At 50.8% G+C, this 16,685-nt stretch overlaps 1 protein-coding gene across 1 annotated transcript in view; it reads left to right on the forward strand.

Annotated features, from left to right (window-relative positions):
* The window catches only part of CRACR2A (calcium release activated channel regulator 2A), a 70,942-nt gene that overhangs the window by 13,264 nt on the left and 40,993 nt on the right, over positions 1-16,685 (forward strand). Inside the window, exons 4-6 of the mRNA XM_052641275.1 lie at positions 1,548-1,694; positions 13,232-13,322; positions 14,378-14,473. Of these exons, the coding sequence (XP_052497235.1) occupies positions 1,548-1,694; positions 13,232-13,322; positions 14,378-14,473 (334 nt within the window). The remainder of the gene's footprint in view (positions 1-1,547; positions 1,695-13,231; positions 13,323-14,377; positions 14,474-16,685) is intronic.

Consider the following 16,685-nt stretch of genomic DNA (forward strand, 5'->3'; position numbering starts at 1 on the left):
CACTGTATCTACAGTACAGTAGAGCGGGTGACATGTTCTGTGGTGGGGGGGTGGCGGGGAAATGGAACTCATTCTGGAAAACAGGGAGGCTCCTTACCTCCCTTTCTCTCATTTCTAAAATCTCTCATGTCATCCAATTCAGTGCTACATTTTCAACAAGTATTAGATACTTGTTGGATGGTGGATGAGTGGATGGATAGATGGATAGATGGATGGATGCATGGATGCATGGATGGATGGATGGGTGGGTGGGTGCGTGGGTGTATGTATGGATGCAAGGATGGATGGATGGATGGATGCATGGGTGGATGCATAGATGGATGGATGGATGGATGGGTGGGAGGGTGGGTGGATGGATGTTTGAATGGATGGATAGATGGGTGGATGATTGGTCTAGGTGAGTTGGTGGATGTTTGGATAGAATGGAGCGAGGAAAGGAAAGAGAGAGGGAGAGACAATTGGATAGATGATCAGATAACTGACCAGAGCCAGCCTCACTTCTTGGTGCGCCTCCTCTCTGCTTGGTGCAGAGAGTAATATCTATGCCCCAGGCATATTGCTAACATGGCACCATCAAGTATTACTTTTGAATACAATTTCTCGGATATCGTGCTTGTTATACAAGCACAAGGGATTTTATTCTTTATCCTGAGGGCCCCTGGTTGTAGCTACCTTCGGATCATAGTGGCTTTGGAATTTAATGGACTGCAAATCAGATTGCTCTCTGGCTGTCTGTTTGATCGCTGGCTGTAGACTGTTGAACCTCTCCAGAGGGAGAGCGGGGGCTGAGGCGTGCCACCTCCCACCCCTCCCCTCCCTAATCACCATGACCCTGTATGTCTCTGTTCAGTGCACACACACGAGCCCAGGGTGCTGGCTGGGGCGGGGGTGGCGCAGTACTGGGCTCATCACTCTGCGTCTGTCTCTCTGCCTGCTCCGTCCTGCCCACTCTCCACTGTCTCCCCGTGTGCACACTCGCATCTCTCAGACTTGCTCCTTCCCTTCCTCTCACCTATCAGTCAGGCTGCTGCCTCTGGGCCCCAGTGGGGCGCAGTGTCTTCCCTTCCATTCCCTGCAGTGACAGTTGTTTTCAGCCACCCGTCAGCTGGCACGTCTTTCCCTCTCAGCCGTGAGGATCGTCCTTCCTGGGGCGACAGGCCTTCTCCTTCAGCTCCACGACGCCTGTCCTCACAAGCCCTGGGCTCCTGTCCTCCTGCTTCCTCAGACAGGCCTGAGCTTGCCTCCTGGCTCCATCGCTTCGCAGCTGAGTGACCTGGGATGTCTCATTCACCCCTCTCCGTCCGTCTCCTCACCCTTAAGCGGGGGTGTTAGCAGCGCCTGCCTCACAGGTGGCTGTAGGACCAAATGAACAAACATTCATAAAGCAGCCGGCATGCAGCAAGCACTCAATAAATGCCAGCCCCTGATGTCACTGTCCCGACCACAGTGATGATGCTCTGGTTGCCCCTGTCACCCCTGGAGCCTCAGGGTGTCCCAGGAAGCCTCGTGCCCACACTCCTGCCTCAGTGCTCCTTTTTCTCTTGCAGTGAAGCTGATGTCAAGCAGCTCTGGCTGCAGCTCAAGAAGGATGAGCCTCACTTACTGTCCAACTTTGAGGATTTCCTGACCAGAATCTTCTCGCAGCTCCTAGAAGCCCACGAGGAGAAGAATGAGCTGGAGTGCACCCTGAAAAAGTGGGTACCCGTGTCAGCCTGCCCTCTGCACAGACACGTGCAAACCAGGAACACCCTTTCTGTCTTATATCCAGCGATGCCGCCTTTCGGCCATCCACCTGAGCTGGGCCTGGGCTTGAGCTGACACTGTGTGTATGTTTCTAAGCCCTGGCTCATGTGTACTAGGCCCTCAGCTGTGCTCAGCACTGTGCTATCTTGTCTGCACAACTCATTCGGATATTTATCATCATCCACATTTTGTAGATAGGGAAATTGAGGCAGTGGAAGGGTAAGTAACACATCCCCAGAATTCACAGCACGTAAGAGGCAGTATGTATTCCGTTAAGCCAGATAGGCTGGTACCCAAGACCCATTAGAAACCACCTTACCCGCCTCTGGGCAGTAAGGCCCCAGCATTTTGGGACCTCAGGCTGGGAGGAGTCCCCTTCTCACTGAATAAAAGTAGGTCCCAGCGCCTCCTCTGTGGATGTTAGAAGTAGAACCGGGAAATCAGGAGCTCTGGGTCTGAGCCGTGTGTGGCTCTCCAGCCAGCTAGCTCTGTGACCTTGCTCTGCTCTCTTGACCTCTCTGAGCTTCGGTTTTTCTCACCTGTAAGATGAGGGGTTGGATTATTTCCTGCCCCTCATCACTCCATCTCTGACCCCAGCCTTGATCACCCCCAAGGAGCCACAGGAAAGTCAGGTGACACCCCCTTGTTCCCTAGGGAGGTGGGGGGCCTGAGTGGCCACAGTGACCCAGCTCAGGGCTTAGAATCTTCCCTGCAGGGGGCCCCTCTGTGGCCTGCACCCCCACAGGAAGAGACTTACTTCAGAGCCTTTCAGTCCTCACATCCATCTGTAAGTGGCTTCCATTCGTGCTTTTGTCCCAGTTTAATGATGGTTATAAAGTTCATGAGCTGAAAGTCAAGTTCACTGTCGGCTGTGTGGGAGAAGTTAGTTCAGCCAGGAGTTCCAGCCCTCTGCGTCCACATCCCGGCCAGCTACCCCTACCCCGGGTCAGCCGATGGAGTCCACCCTCGGCTGGGGTGGGGGTCACTGAACTGTCTGGCAGTCGATTTCCCAGAGGCCTGTAGCAAGCAGAGCACTGAAACGGGCACAGGAGCACCCCGAGCTCCCGCCCGGGCCCTGCCACCGACCAGCTGTGTGACCTCAGGCAATGTGCTTTACCTCTCTGTGCTCCTGTTTCCCTACTGGCAGCCTTAGAGAACAGGATTGGTGCTGTTTAAACTTCCTGATGGAGACTCATCAGACGAAATGCACTTGACTTTGGAGCTCACACACGCTTGCATGTCTGAGTAACTGAAACCAAAGTTTCACGAAACGTGCTCACTCTCCTTACATGTGACGAACTCTGAGGTTTTCTATTTTATAGCACGTGCATACTCAGTCATGTCTGACTCTTTGTGGCCCCATGGACTGTAGCCCACCAGGCTCCTCTGTCCATGGGATTTCCCAAGCAAGAATACAGGAATGGGTTTCCATCTCCTCCTCCAGGGGAATCTTCCTGACCTAGGGATTGAACTGTGTCTCTTGTGTTTCCTGCATTGGCAGATGAGTTATTTACCTAGGAAGCCCAGCAATAAGAAATATGCAGTAGGTCCCATTGGAGTCTCTGCGTTCTCTTCTCTTCCCTTAAAGAAAGAAAAAGCACTCATCATAGCCTGCTTCCTGGTTCTACCTGAACCAGGTGATCCCTGGAGGTCCTTGTAGCTCAAGGCAAACAAGAAACTGAAACCCCAGAAGGATCAGTTCAGTTGCTCAATTGTGTCCGACTCTACGACCCCATGGACTGCAGCACACCAGGCTTCTCTGTCCTTCACCAACTCCCAGAGCTTGCTCAAACTTATGTCCATTGAGTCAGTGATGCCATCCAACCGTCTCATCCTCTGTTGTCCCCTTCTCCTCCCACCTTCAATATTCCCCAGCATCAGAGTCTTTTCCAATGAGTCAGCTCTTCACATCAGGTGGCCAAAATATTGGAGTTTCAGCTTTAGCATCAGTCCTTCCAATAAACACTCAAGACTGATTTCCTTTAGGCTTGACTGGTTGGATCTCCTTGCAGTTCAAGGGACTCTCAAGAGTCTTCTCCAACACTACAGTTCAAAAGCATCAATTCTTCACTGCTCAGCTTTCTTTATAGTTCAACTTTCACATCCATACATAACTATTGGAAAGACCATAGCTCTGACTAGACAGACCTTTGTTGGCAAAGTAATGTCTCTGCTTTTTAATATGCTGTCTAGGTTGGTCATAACTTTTCTTCCAAGGATACAGAAGGATACTGGAGAAGGAAATGGCAACCCACTCCAGTATTCTTGCCTAGAGAATCCTGTGGACAGAGGAGCCTGGTGGGCTGCTGTTCATAGGGTCGCACAGAGTCGGACACAACGGAAGCGACTTAGCAGCAGTAGCAACAGAAGGATACGGAATAGTTAAATGGGAGGCTTTACAAATAGCTCAGGTGAGGCCAAGTGATGCTGGGACATCTAGGAGGCGAGTTTGGGAGTTTGGGCTTGTTTGAGGGAGAGACACACTCTGGTTAGCGAGAAAAGGAGGTATGGAGAATTTTTTAAAAAGGTATTTATTTGGCTGTCCTGGATCTTAGTTGTGGCACACAGGATCTTTAGTTATGGCATGTGGGATCTGATTCCCTGACTAGGGATCAAACCTGGGCTACCTGTATTGGGAGCACAGAGTCTTAGCCATTGGACCCCAGCAAAGTCCCCTGGGCTAGAGTCAGGGAACCCTGACGACTGTCAGAGCATCTCCCAGGCTCCCCCTTGAGCCGACTGTTCAGTCCAAGGTCTAACTCATCAGTCTATCTGGGACATGTGTGTCACCCAGAGAGGGTGACAAGGCTTGACCGCTGTGGGCCTCCTGGGGCTGGGCACCAGGGCACGGCCGCGTGTGACTAGTAGCTGGCATGTGAGAGATGTGGGTTTGATCCCTGGGTCGGGAAGATCCCCTGAAGAAGGAAATGGCTACCCACTCCAGTATTCTCATCTGGAGAATCCCGTGGACACAGGAGCCTGGTGGGCTACAGTCTATGGGGTTGCAAAAGAATCAAACACAACTAAAGCAACTTAGCATGCATGCATAGCGGGCATTTACTCTGTGCCAGGCTGAACTGGGCAAATGGAACACAGAGTCCCCATCTCTGAGGAGTTTACAATCATGCCCAGGAGGCAGAGCCGTAAAAATTGTGCTGCAGAGCTGACCAGAAAATCCCTGGGCTGTTGAAACACTCGACAGCGTTGCCATTGGCAGCAGCAGTAGCCTCGGCTTCCCCCTCCTTTTCTGAACCACACACCTCGGTTCTCTCTCCCAAGGGGCCCAGAGAAATGTGACTAACCTGGGGGCACTCCCGGCCCCAGCTCCCAGGCTGGCTGTGCCCCTCGTGGTTAGTTTTGCTGCAGTGAGTGAGGAAGGGCCCCCAGCATCTTCCAGGGTCACCTCCAGGCTCTGGGAGGGAGGAGGATGCAGCGGGTGGGATGCTTGGGGGTGACATCTTGATGTCTGGAGACTCGAGGATTGAGATAGTGTCAGAAACAGCGCGGGGCCTTTCCTCCCTGCTGGCGGCTTCATTTTCTGACTCTGCACCTCAGGAGCAGGGGAAGGAGGCAAGTCTGGGAGCCTTCGACCTCCCCCCACCCTGTCCCTTGGAACAGGGGTTGAGAAACCCTCAGATTTGGGCTAGAATCTGGGTTCGGTGTTTGGTGCTGCTTCATGTCCACGGGCAAGCAGCCATGACCCAGTGGGGTGAGGCAGGGGCAGGTCGAATGCAGGGACCTTGGGCTAATGCCCAGCTCCTCTGCTGCACCTCCAGAGGTGGGTGCGTGCCCTCCAGCGCCTCCACTTCCCTCCGAGAAAAATGGAGATCAGGTCGCAACCAAGCCACTCTTCTCTGCATGCACCATGCAGAGACTTGGAGAAACTTATACTTTACCTTAGGAGACATATGAGTAGTTTAACATGAGAAAGGACTTCTGGCCATCAGAGTGATGAACTCTTCCACTGTAGAAAGCATCTTGCCATTTATGGTGATTCAGAAAAAAAAAAAAAAAGCTTGGGCTTTCCAGATGTAGAATGGGGCTGCCCAGAGGCAGCAGCAACAGTAGGGATTCTGGAACCACACCCCAGGAGGACCCCATTGGCTTGGTCTGGAGAGGGGGCTCCAAATCCACATGTATAAAATCTCCTGACTTTGCACCAGAGCTGGAATCTGCTGGAGGAGTTGCTGGGTTGAGTTCCTTACCAGGATCTAACCCCGAGGATGGGAGAGAAGATGGATTAGGCTGTATCTGGGGAGTGCTTTGAGCTCTTTGAAGAGAAGTGCTTTCGAGATCAAAGGCAGCCTCGGCTCCATCTTCTGCAGCTTGGAGCCTGGAAACACCCCCAGGCTGCCCTTTCTGCATCCTGGGTGGACCACCTTTGGCCTTGGCGAGCTTAGCCCACACCCTCGTTGGCATCGGTCCCTCATCTGCACAGTGTTTCCTGGTCCAGATGTTCAGGCCTTGGGCAGTTTCTCAGGAGCATGGAGGTTGGCAGGGGTGGGCTGCACTTGCAACTCCACCCTCCCAGCCACTGTCCCGCTGCTGTCTGTGCAGACTCACTTCCCTCAGCCCCGAGAAGGTGTCCCGACCAGGAGGGAAGGTGTCTCACAACCTGACAGGCAGCCCAACTGGGATACCTGGTACCTGAGACAAGCCTGAGAGCTGGTGTTCTGTGATGGGGGCGGTGGGGGGGGGATCACTGTTTCTTTGACCTTGCCACCAGATAGGGCAGGGGTCCCCAACATCTAGGATCTAATGCCTGCTGATCTGAGGTGAGCTCATGGAATAATAATAGAAATAAAGGGCACAGTTACTGTAATGCAACTTGAATCATCTGGAAAACAATCCCCCCCAACCATCACCCTGGGCAGGAGGGAATTATCTTCCATGAAAATGGTCCCTGGTGCCAAAAAGGTCGGGGACCATTGATGGCAATTAAAGCATTGTATGTATGACCAGTAGTCCTTGTGATGAATCTTAGCTGTGTGGTTCTGGCAAGTTAGATTGTTTCAGAATGACCAGGGGCTCTGGATTAAAAGGTAGATCCTTAGGTTCCTACCCCAGAGGGTCTAAATCAGTATGTCCTGGGGGTGGGTTCTGAAGCAGGTAGACCCCAGACCTCACTGAGAAATGCTGTCTAGCTTCTAGAAGGTGTGTGTGTTAGTCACTCAGGGGCTTCCTTGGTGGCTTAGATGGTAAGGAATTCACCTGCAATGCAGGAGACTCAGGTTCGATCCCTGGGTCTGGAAGATCCCCTGGGGAAGGGAATGGCAACCCACTCTAGTGTTCTTGCCTGGAGAATTCCATGGACAGAGGAGGCAGACTGGTGGGCTACAGTCCACGGGGCCCCAAAGAGTCAGACACGACTGAAAAAACTTCTGGAAGGTACCAGGCTGCAACAGGCACACCCTGGCTCTTCCAGTCTGTAACTCCTCTCCTGTTCTCTGAGTAGAGGGAAGTTCTCGGGGCGGGCCCTTGGCCATGAGGCCACGGCTTAGTCACGCCTGTGTTTTTTAAATTGGTATCCTATCATCGGAGGCAGAAGCACATTGTTAACTTTGCCCCGAGAGCAGAAGGAACAGTGAGGATGATTGTGCTCTATGGTTACTGGGAGCATGATTTGTACACCTGACTAATGAAGAATGGTTTGCTTTATAGGCTGGGATAAAGCTGCAAAGTTGGTTTATACAAGGCAGCAGAATCTAATTAGGGAGAAACCATCCATCTTGAAAATCCAATTGGCGATTTTACAGCCTTCGCAGAATTTTCGACAAACTCGTATGTTTGCCTTTCATTCAGTGATACTCTAATCCTGTGTGTGTGTGTGTGTGTGTGAGAGAGAGAGAGAGAGAGAGACAGACGACAGAGAGCCTGAGAGAGACTGCTTTCAGGGGATCAAGAGAACCCTAGTGAATTTTTCTAGTAAGAGCCTCCCTTTGCCTCTGGAGACCGCAGTTGCAAGGAAAAGGCAGCAGGGAGCGGTGGCGAGTCTGCGTCCCAACCACGAAGTTGGTGGAGGCGGAATGCGCTTCCATTTTCTTCTCTGGCAAAAAGCAGACTCACTGAGATGCTTCTGGCCCAGGGTCTCCATTCTGTGAACAGAGCACGAGGGGCAGGGGTCGGGGAGACGGGAAGGGGGCAGCCCCCAGACATTCAGCCCCGCTCCTCGCCCCCGTGCTCTCTCACTCCACAACTGACAGACACCAGATGCAATTTGGATGCTGACAATCCAGAACACAGAGATGTGGAATTGTCAGCTTTCTTTTTAAAAATTTTTATTGGTGTATCGTTGATTTACATGTTATATTAGTTTCTGCTATACAGCAAAGTGAATCAGCTATACATACATATATGCTGTGCTGTGCTTAGTTGCATCTGACTCTTTCTGACCCCGTGGACTGTAGCCCACCAGGCTCCTCTGTCCATGGGGTTTCTCCAGGCAGGAATGCTGGAGTAGCTTGCCAAGACCTCCTCCAGGGGATCTTCCTAACCCGAGGATCAAACCCAAGCCTCCCACATTGCAGGTGGATTCTTTACCATCTGAGCCACCAGGGAAACCCATATATCTACATGTGTGTGTGCATGTGTGTGCATGTGTGTGCGTGCACACACGCGCATGCTAAGTCGCTTCAGTCAGTCCAACTCTGAGATCCCCTGGACTGTAGCCCACCAGGCTCCTCTGTCCATGGGATTCTCCTGGCACGAATACTGGAGTGGGTAGCCACTCTCTTCTTCAGGTAATCTTCCTGACCCAGGGATCGAACCCAGGTATCCTGCATTGCAGGAGGATTCCTTACAGCTGAGCCACTGGGGAACCCATATATATGTATATGTGATATATAATATATCTTTTTAAAATTCTTTTCTTATGTAGGTCATTACAGAGTACTGAGTAGAGTTCCCTGTGGTATACAGTAGGTCTTTATTACTCGTCTGTTTTGTATATAGCAGTGCGTACATGTCAATCCCAGTCTCCCAATTTATGCCCCCACCCCCATTTTCCTCCCCAGTAACCGTAAGTTTACCGTGTAAACTTACCGCTTAAGTTTACCGTAAGTTTTCTGCATCTGTGCCTCTATTTCTGTGTTGTAAATAAGTTTATTTGTACCATTTTCTTTAGAGCCCACGTATGTGATATCATATGCTGCGAGGACAGGCTGGAGGGCATGGGCTGGGAGTTGAAGCCTGGGTTCTCCCGCCACTCTGGCCCCAGGAACCGGGTGACCACAGACTGCCCCCTTCCCTGCCTCGACCCTCATTTGCCTTCCTGTGGACACACAGGACGCTTGTCTGTGATGGGAGGGGCTCTTCCTCTCTCTGCATCTGCCTCTCTCCAGGCTCTGCAAACCAGAGTCCACAGGCACACACATGAAATCAGAACGACCCCTCTCCAAGGCCTGTGGCCATTGCTTAAGCTGTCCTTTGAGTTCAAGTTTCTGAAATGTATCTAAAATGCAGACAAATGCTGCTTGTCCTGTCCAAGGTCAAAACTACACCTCCATTTAGGGAAGGAAGACATGGCATTGTTTCCTGGAGTAATTTCAGCACATCCTGCCTAGAACCTAGACACTGGACCTGGTGATTTTCTGAGACCCTTTGTTCCTAAGGAAAGGAAAAGAAGAGAGCAAACTGGGGGAAAAAATATTTTGACCAATTAGTAGTCGACAGCGGGAAGGCCTCGCCCGTGTGCCGTTAGCTGGGGCCCCAGGGTGCTGAGGATTAAAATACTCTGCTCATGCCTGGCACCTTGACTCTCCGTGTGCGGTTGGTGAAGGTTAATTAATTTCCACGGTGCCTGTCAGAGGCTGGCAGGGAAAGGTCTTGCTCCCTGAGAATTCTCTCTGAACCTAAGCCTTGTACTGATGGGGAGCATCGCTATCTCCAGCCCTCCTTGCTTCCCACACACGTCCCATCCTTAGATCTCCAATACGCCTGATACTGTGCACATGCACACCACACACACACACACACACACACACACACACACAAGTCATCCTTGCAAGAGGGGGAGTCCACTGTAGTCAGACACCCAGCGTGGCATTGTCTCTTTGAGGTTGGTTAGACCTTTTACCCTGGCTTTCGGTAGGTCATTCGCTCTAAAAGAGCTGGTTAGAAACCGCATTCTCTCTCACTGGAGCTGTTCTAAACCACTTTTGGTACATACTTGGTGGAGATATTATGGCAAGGACTCTAACACTGGAAACATGGTTGGATCAGACAAGCCTTTCAACCCCCAAATTCTTCGATTCCCCTGGAATCTGGCATTTCCCTGCCACCCCATGTGGTCCACCCATGGACTTCTGAGTCTGGTATCCAAAGTCTTATATTTATTTCTTACAGGTTTTCAGTGTTAACACTTTGAGCACAGCCCCTGTGGGTGACGTCAGTGTCTGAGTGTCCATAACCTGGTGGAGACTGCATAAACCCAAAGCAAAGAGTCATTCAGGACTTTGAAAGCTTCAAATAAAGACATGCGGTGTTCTCTGAGGTCAGGGAAGGGGGTCAGGAAATTGGAACAGATGGAGTAATCCTCATGGAGAAGACTTTAGAGCCTGTGTTTGTGCATCAGGCAATCTGAGTGGTTCCAGAAACTGTGGCAACAAAGGGGTGTGTAAAAAGCAAACACAGTCAGTTGCCTCTTTCCTCTGATGGCAGAATGTGGTGAGCTTGGCTGGGGCACCACATGCCATATGCCCACATCTTTTGAGAGTGCCTCTTGCCACTGTTTCTCCCAGAGAAGTAATTTCTCTGCAGCCCCTGCTCACACACAGCTTGCGTCTCTAATGGATCACTCCGACAGGAGGTTTTATTGACTAAGCTTTCTCTTCTTCACCTTTCTGATTGCTTCTAACCCTTTCCAAACCCAGCAGCCCTTTTTTCCTTAAAACAAAGACCCTCCACCCCTTGCGGAGTGCTGGCCCTTGCTCTCTGCAGCCCATGATAATAATTAGGATGATAAATAATCCCTTATATCTGTCTAGGACTTTGCAGTTCCAAACACTTTACCTGCTCGTTCACTGTGACGATGCTGGGAGGAACGGGGAGCAGCTGTTATCCTGGGATCAAAGGATGTCAAAGCATTTACCCAAGGTCACACAGAGGAAATGAGCTGGTTCCGGGATCATAACCCTGGCCGTCTGCACCCCCTGAGCTGGGTTAGTGATGCCTGTGGTATACACAGCACCTTAATATTCTCATTCTCGAGCTTGTGTGTCCAGCCCTGGGTCACGGCTCAACCTCTGAAGTCCTTCAGGCCTCAGCAACCCCCAAGGAGACCAGGTTTGTTCAAAAGCATTTCCAAAGTATGAGTTCCATGTGGGAGCCCATATGGGCCCAGGACCACTGATGCCCACCTGTATCCCAGGGCTTCTTTGTGGTGGGTCCCTCCTCCGTGATGAGGGCTGGGGTAGGTGCCATTCAGAGGCTGCATCTCTCTTCCCTCCATTTGTTTTGCTGTTGTCCTTGAGGTTCAGACGCTAAGTTGTGTGCAACTCTTCAAGATCCCATGGACTTCCCTGTCCTACACCATCTCCTGAACATTGCTCAAACTCATGTCTGTTGAGTCAATGATGCCATCCAACCATCTCATCCTCTGTCATCCCCTTCTCCTCCTGCCTTCAATCTTTCCCAGTGTCAGGGTCTTTTCCAATGAGTCAGCTCTTTGCCAAAGTATTGGAGTTTCAGCTTTAGCATCAGTCCTTCCAATGAATATTCAGGACTGATTTCCTTTAGGATGGATTGGTTGGATCTCCTTGCTGTCCAAGGGACTCTCAAGAGTCTTCTGCAGCACCACAGTTCAAAAGCATCAATTCTTCAGTGCTCAGCCTTCTTTATAGTCCAATTCTCACATCTGTGTTTATAAAATTACTTAATTCACAACTAACAAACTGACATATGAGCATGAAAAGCATAAAGTTTATTAATTTAATCCAATAAAACTTCAAGTTAATATAACAGATTTAATTATAATGTAGAATTAATGCCCTGCATGGTTATTAGGCTTACATGGTACATAGCTTATATGAATGATTGTAATTAGTATGACTTGAGCAGCGCCAAATCCATTTCAAAGTTTTTCTCATCTCATTTTATCAGTTCTCTGGTGCTTGTATAGTTGGAATCACTGTCTGTAGTTTTCCTGAATACCATTTGCCATGTAGCATTTGAAGTTCGTCCATCACAGGAAGACAATTCCAGGCACCAGGAGAAGACTATCTTTCTCTCTGAAATTTCCCATCCACTGTGTCCATTTCTGTCTCCAAGGGGTTCCCTGTACAACTGCAGGTGTCTCAGTCCCTTGTTTCTTGCCAAGATTTTCTTGTAATTGTTGTGGGGTAGCTAAGAATCAAAGCAGCAATCCAAACATTTGTCATTTACTGAGAAAAGGGTTCTCCTTCTTTGCCAAAAAGGTGCTTGTTACTCCCAAAATGGGAGGTCCAGTGGTGAACAGAGAGCCTCAGCTCAGAAGAGTCTTGGGGAGCTGTGCCCTTCTCTCTGGGCACAACCCTGGGCCAATGCGGTACTCACTCCAAGTCAGGTTCACGGTCTTGGAGGTACAACCAGGAATGTGAACTCAGATCAGTGAGTAACCTTGACCGTGCGTTCTGGGGTGGCTGTGTGGTTCCTGTAGAACTGAAAGGACGCCAATCAAAACTGTGGCCTGTGCAAGGGATGCCAGGTTCCCCCAGCAGACAGCGAGTGAGGAAAGACCAGCCCATGGGCTGTGGTGCGGGAGACTTGAGTTCGATCCCTGGGTCAGGAAGATCCCCTGGAGAAAGGAATGGCAACCCACTCCAGTATTCTTGCCTGGAGAGCTCCGTGCATAGAGGGGCCTGGTGGGCTGCAGCCCGTAGGGTTGCGAAGAGCTGGACATGACTGAGAGACTAACACTTTGAGTTTCACCCTCCCCATGGCCCTGTGCTGAGATGGTCTGAGTCCTTGGACAGGAGCGGCCCCTCCCTCTGTAGGGGGGTGTTGCGATGGAGGTGGTGGTCATCACCATGGAACCTTTTGAGAGCCTGTGAAAAACGAAGGTCACCCAAAGTTCAGCACACTAGGAGAGTACAGCTCAGGCAGTGCTGATGGAGCCAGGTGGAAAGAAAGCATCCAACATGGGAAAGAGATAAACCAAGAAACCAAGCAGAGAAAACGCCCACACTTTTATGCTGTGGACAAGCATAGGGATCGGTGGGCAATGTGATGATGAGTGCCCGAGGCTGGGTGGGTTGATGCCAGCGTAAAGCATAGCGCAAGAAGATGGAGCCGGGATGCTCCCCTCCTCACCAGCAAGTGTGTGGATCATCTGGGAGGGACGGGCGGGAGACAGGAGGACGAGAGGGTCCTGCTGGCCCTCCGTGGTCTGCTGATCCTGAGGAGCTGACCCTGCAGTCTTGGCTGACCAACCTACGTGGTTCCCCCCCACCACCCAGAGCTCCACTGGGGAATAGAGGCATCTCATCAGACTCTCCTCTTGTCACCTGTGCAGGAAAATCGCTGCCTATGATGAAGAAATCCAGCACCTCTACGAGGAGATGGAACAGCAAATCAAAACTGAGAAGGAGCAGTTTCTCCTAAAGGTGAGAGTCCATTCAAGTCCGGGGCTTGGCTGTGCTGGCCAGGCTGAAATAGTGAAATAGCACCTGCTCTGACCACCTTCCGCCTCCTGGACCTAAGATTGCAGTATCCCCACGGCATTATTGATTTCCCATTTCTTGGCTTTTTTTTTTTTTTCAAGGTCGTTGTCACCTTCAAATTTGGCATGTAATTTACTGGTTCGTTTTGATCGATTGTGGTCTGTCACGTCCTATTAAGTTGTTAGCCCCAGAGAGCAGGGGTCGTCCTCTTTTATGGGCTGATGTGCCCTTGGCATCCCCACTGTGCCTGGAGCAGAGAAGGCAGGCAATCCACAAGTGTCTGTTGGATCAATGAGCGAACGAGGATTACAGAGGGATTGAGGGGTTTACCACTGAAAGCTTCCTGAAGGCTGGGCTTGATTTTGGTCATTCCTGGAGGGAGCTAGTGTGCATGCTCCCTGTCCACGTGGACAGGGGGGTCACTGAAGCTCTGGGATGTCGTTTGTTGTTGCTGTTCAGTGGCTAAGCCGTGTCCAACTCTTTGCAACCCCATGGACTGCCGCATACCAGGCTTCTCTGTCCTTCACTATCTCCCAGAGTTTGCTCAAACTCATGTCCATTGAGTGGATGACGCCATCCAACCATCGCATCCTCTATTGTCCCCTTCCCCTCCTGCCCTCAATCTCTCCCAGCATCAGGGTTTTTTTTTTTCTTCCCCCCTAGTGAGTTGGCTTTCATATCAGGTGGCCAAAGTATTGGAGCTTCAGCTTCAGCATCAGTCCTTCCAGTGAATATTCAGGGTTGATTTCCTCTAGGATTGACTGGTTTGATCTCCTTGCTGTCCAAGGGACTCCCAAGAGTCGTCTTTAGCACCACAATTTGAAAGCATCAGTTCTTCAGCACTCAGTATTCTTTATGGTCCAGCTCTCACATCTGTACAAGACTACTGGAAGTCCAAAGGCTGAGTGGATCCTGCTGTTAAGCAGGTTCAAGGTGGTGAAAGCAGTCTCCATCCAGGTGCCTTTGGGCCTCACGTGTCCCTCTTCCTGGTCTGGCAGGACACGGAGAGGTTCCGGGCCCGCAGTCGGGAGCTAGAGCAGAAGCTGCTCTCAAAGGAGCAGGAGCTGGAACAGCTGGTCCAGAAGCAGAAGCGGGTAAGCTTTCCACCGCATCCTCAGAGGACCCGACTCTCTACTCTATCCTCCCCTCTTTTCTTACCCACTTCCCCTGCCCTTCACTTAAGGACTTCATTTTTTCCAATCTGAGAAGAACCATTTAGTGGTACAAAAGAGAGCATTTGAAATCACAGGTGATCCCAAGATAAAACTTTATACTCTCCCATGCCTGGTGTTTAACTTGGAAAAGTTGCCGACGGTCGAGGTATCTGCAGACATGGAGGTATAATTATGCCTGGGAGCCACCAGAAAGCTGAAACGCTAGTTTGTTTCCTGCATCCTGTGTGAGAGCAGAGGGAAATGCTGAGACATGGGGACAGTCACTGATGTGGGGGGAGGGGGCTGCAGACTGTGATGTCTTCCTGCCGGAATGGCTGGGGATGCCTCCAGTTGGAAGAGACTCCTCAAAGGTCCATTTGTCTGTTCCGTCTCTTCCCATGCACCCAGAAAATGCGCATCAGCCCCTTTGCGACTGCTCCCATCACCCCGCAGGATCAATGCTGACACCAGATGCTCCCTTGATGCACCTGAGTCCCCAGAGGCAGGCTAGGCAGTATCCCTGTGTCCATCCACCCTGTCTGGGAGAGCCTGGCCCAGGACCCCAGAGAGATGGACTCTCTAGGCAAGTGAAAAATCAATGACTTTGGAGCTCGCACACACTTGCGTGTGTGAGTAACTGAAACCAAAGTTCCATGAAACACGCTCACTCTCCTTACATGTGACAAGCTCTGAGGTTTTCTATTCTATAGCACATGCGTACTTAGGCTCGCCTGACTCTCTGTGACCCCATGGACTGTAGCCCGCCAGGCTCCTCTGTCCATAGAATTCTTCAGACAAAATTACTGCAGTGGATTGCCGTTCCCTTCTCCAGGGGATCTTCCTGACCCAGGGATGGAACCTGGGTCTCCTGCATTGCAGGCGGATTCTTTACCATCTGAGCCACCAGGGAAACCTAGGCAAGCCTCCTCTCCAAAGCGAGGGGCCCATAGGTAGAGAGACAACCGTTGCCACTTGGCCTCTGTTTTGCTTTGTTTGGAGCTGGAAGGAATCCGGCCCTGGACAGACCCAGACGCACTGCTTCCATTTGAAAAGAGAGGGATATTTTTAGCAGCACATTAAAATGCACTTGAAGACACCCCATGCTAAGGCTGGAAGACAGGTCCACTCCTGCGAATCCCCAACCCGTAGATTTTGGTTTTTCTCCTGCAGCGAGATGCTCTCAATGCGCGGAACTGCCAGCTGCCTCCCCATCCCCCCGCACAGTCATACCTGGCTTCTCCTCCTGCTTTCTCCTCCTTACTGTTCCGTATTAAGTTCTTCCCAAATAGATTTATCCCTTCAATGAATGATTGCCACTCGACTTAATTACTGCATGCTTGCCTGATTACTCAGGGGCCTCTTGAGATTGGCACAGACGTTCTTGTTTTTGCTTCCTTTTTCTCTTATTGGCCACATTCATTCAACTAAATCCATTATGATCTGTGTGCCTTGCTTTGCGTCTTCCTCTGGTGAGAGGGTTAGAAGCTCTGTACAGACTAAACACCAGCCAGAAAAACCTTAAGGTGTTTAGTTGCTTTAGTGACATGAGAAAAGGTACATGTTTGGTTGGACCGGTTTGAGCTATTTCCTAAGGATTTGCAGGGTTTGTGGCTGCAAACCCTGCAAACCCTTAGGAAGTACCAAACTTGTCTAGATGAAAGGACTCGGACTTGTTTAGCTGAGAGAGGAAAAGGGAATAAATAGATTGATATTCAGGATTCATGACCGGGGAAGGTGGCTGTGTGAAGAACGACACTTAGCAGTTTCCACCTCCATCAAGGACCAAGGGGAAGCAGCTAGTGTGGAGGACATGAGGGGTTTCATGAGCGCCTAAGACATTGATGAGACCACTGGTGAGACGATGGTCATCAGCACTGGGATAGAGGGGCAGATGATGGTCTTTCTGAATGGTGCAGCCCCCTCCCAGGACTGTTTAAAAAAAAAAAATGTTGCTTTAAAAACTGGATTTCATTTTGGCTCTGCTGGGTTCTCTTTGCTGCACATGGGCCTTTCTCTAGTTGGGTGAGTCGGGGTCACTTTCTGTCATGGCGGGAGGGCTTCTCACTGTGGTGGTTTCTCTTGCGGACCGCGGACTCTAGGACACAGGCACAGTGGTTGCAGCTCCTGGGCTCCAGAGCGTGGGCTCAATATT

This window comes from Budorcas taxicolor, chromosome 5, assembly GCF_023091745.1.
Source record: "Budorcas taxicolor isolate Tak-1 chromosome 5, Takin1.1, whole genome shotgun sequence".
In the NCBI taxonomy this organism is placed as follows: domain Eukaryota; kingdom Metazoa; phylum Chordata; class Mammalia; order Artiodactyla; family Bovidae; genus Budorcas; species Budorcas taxicolor.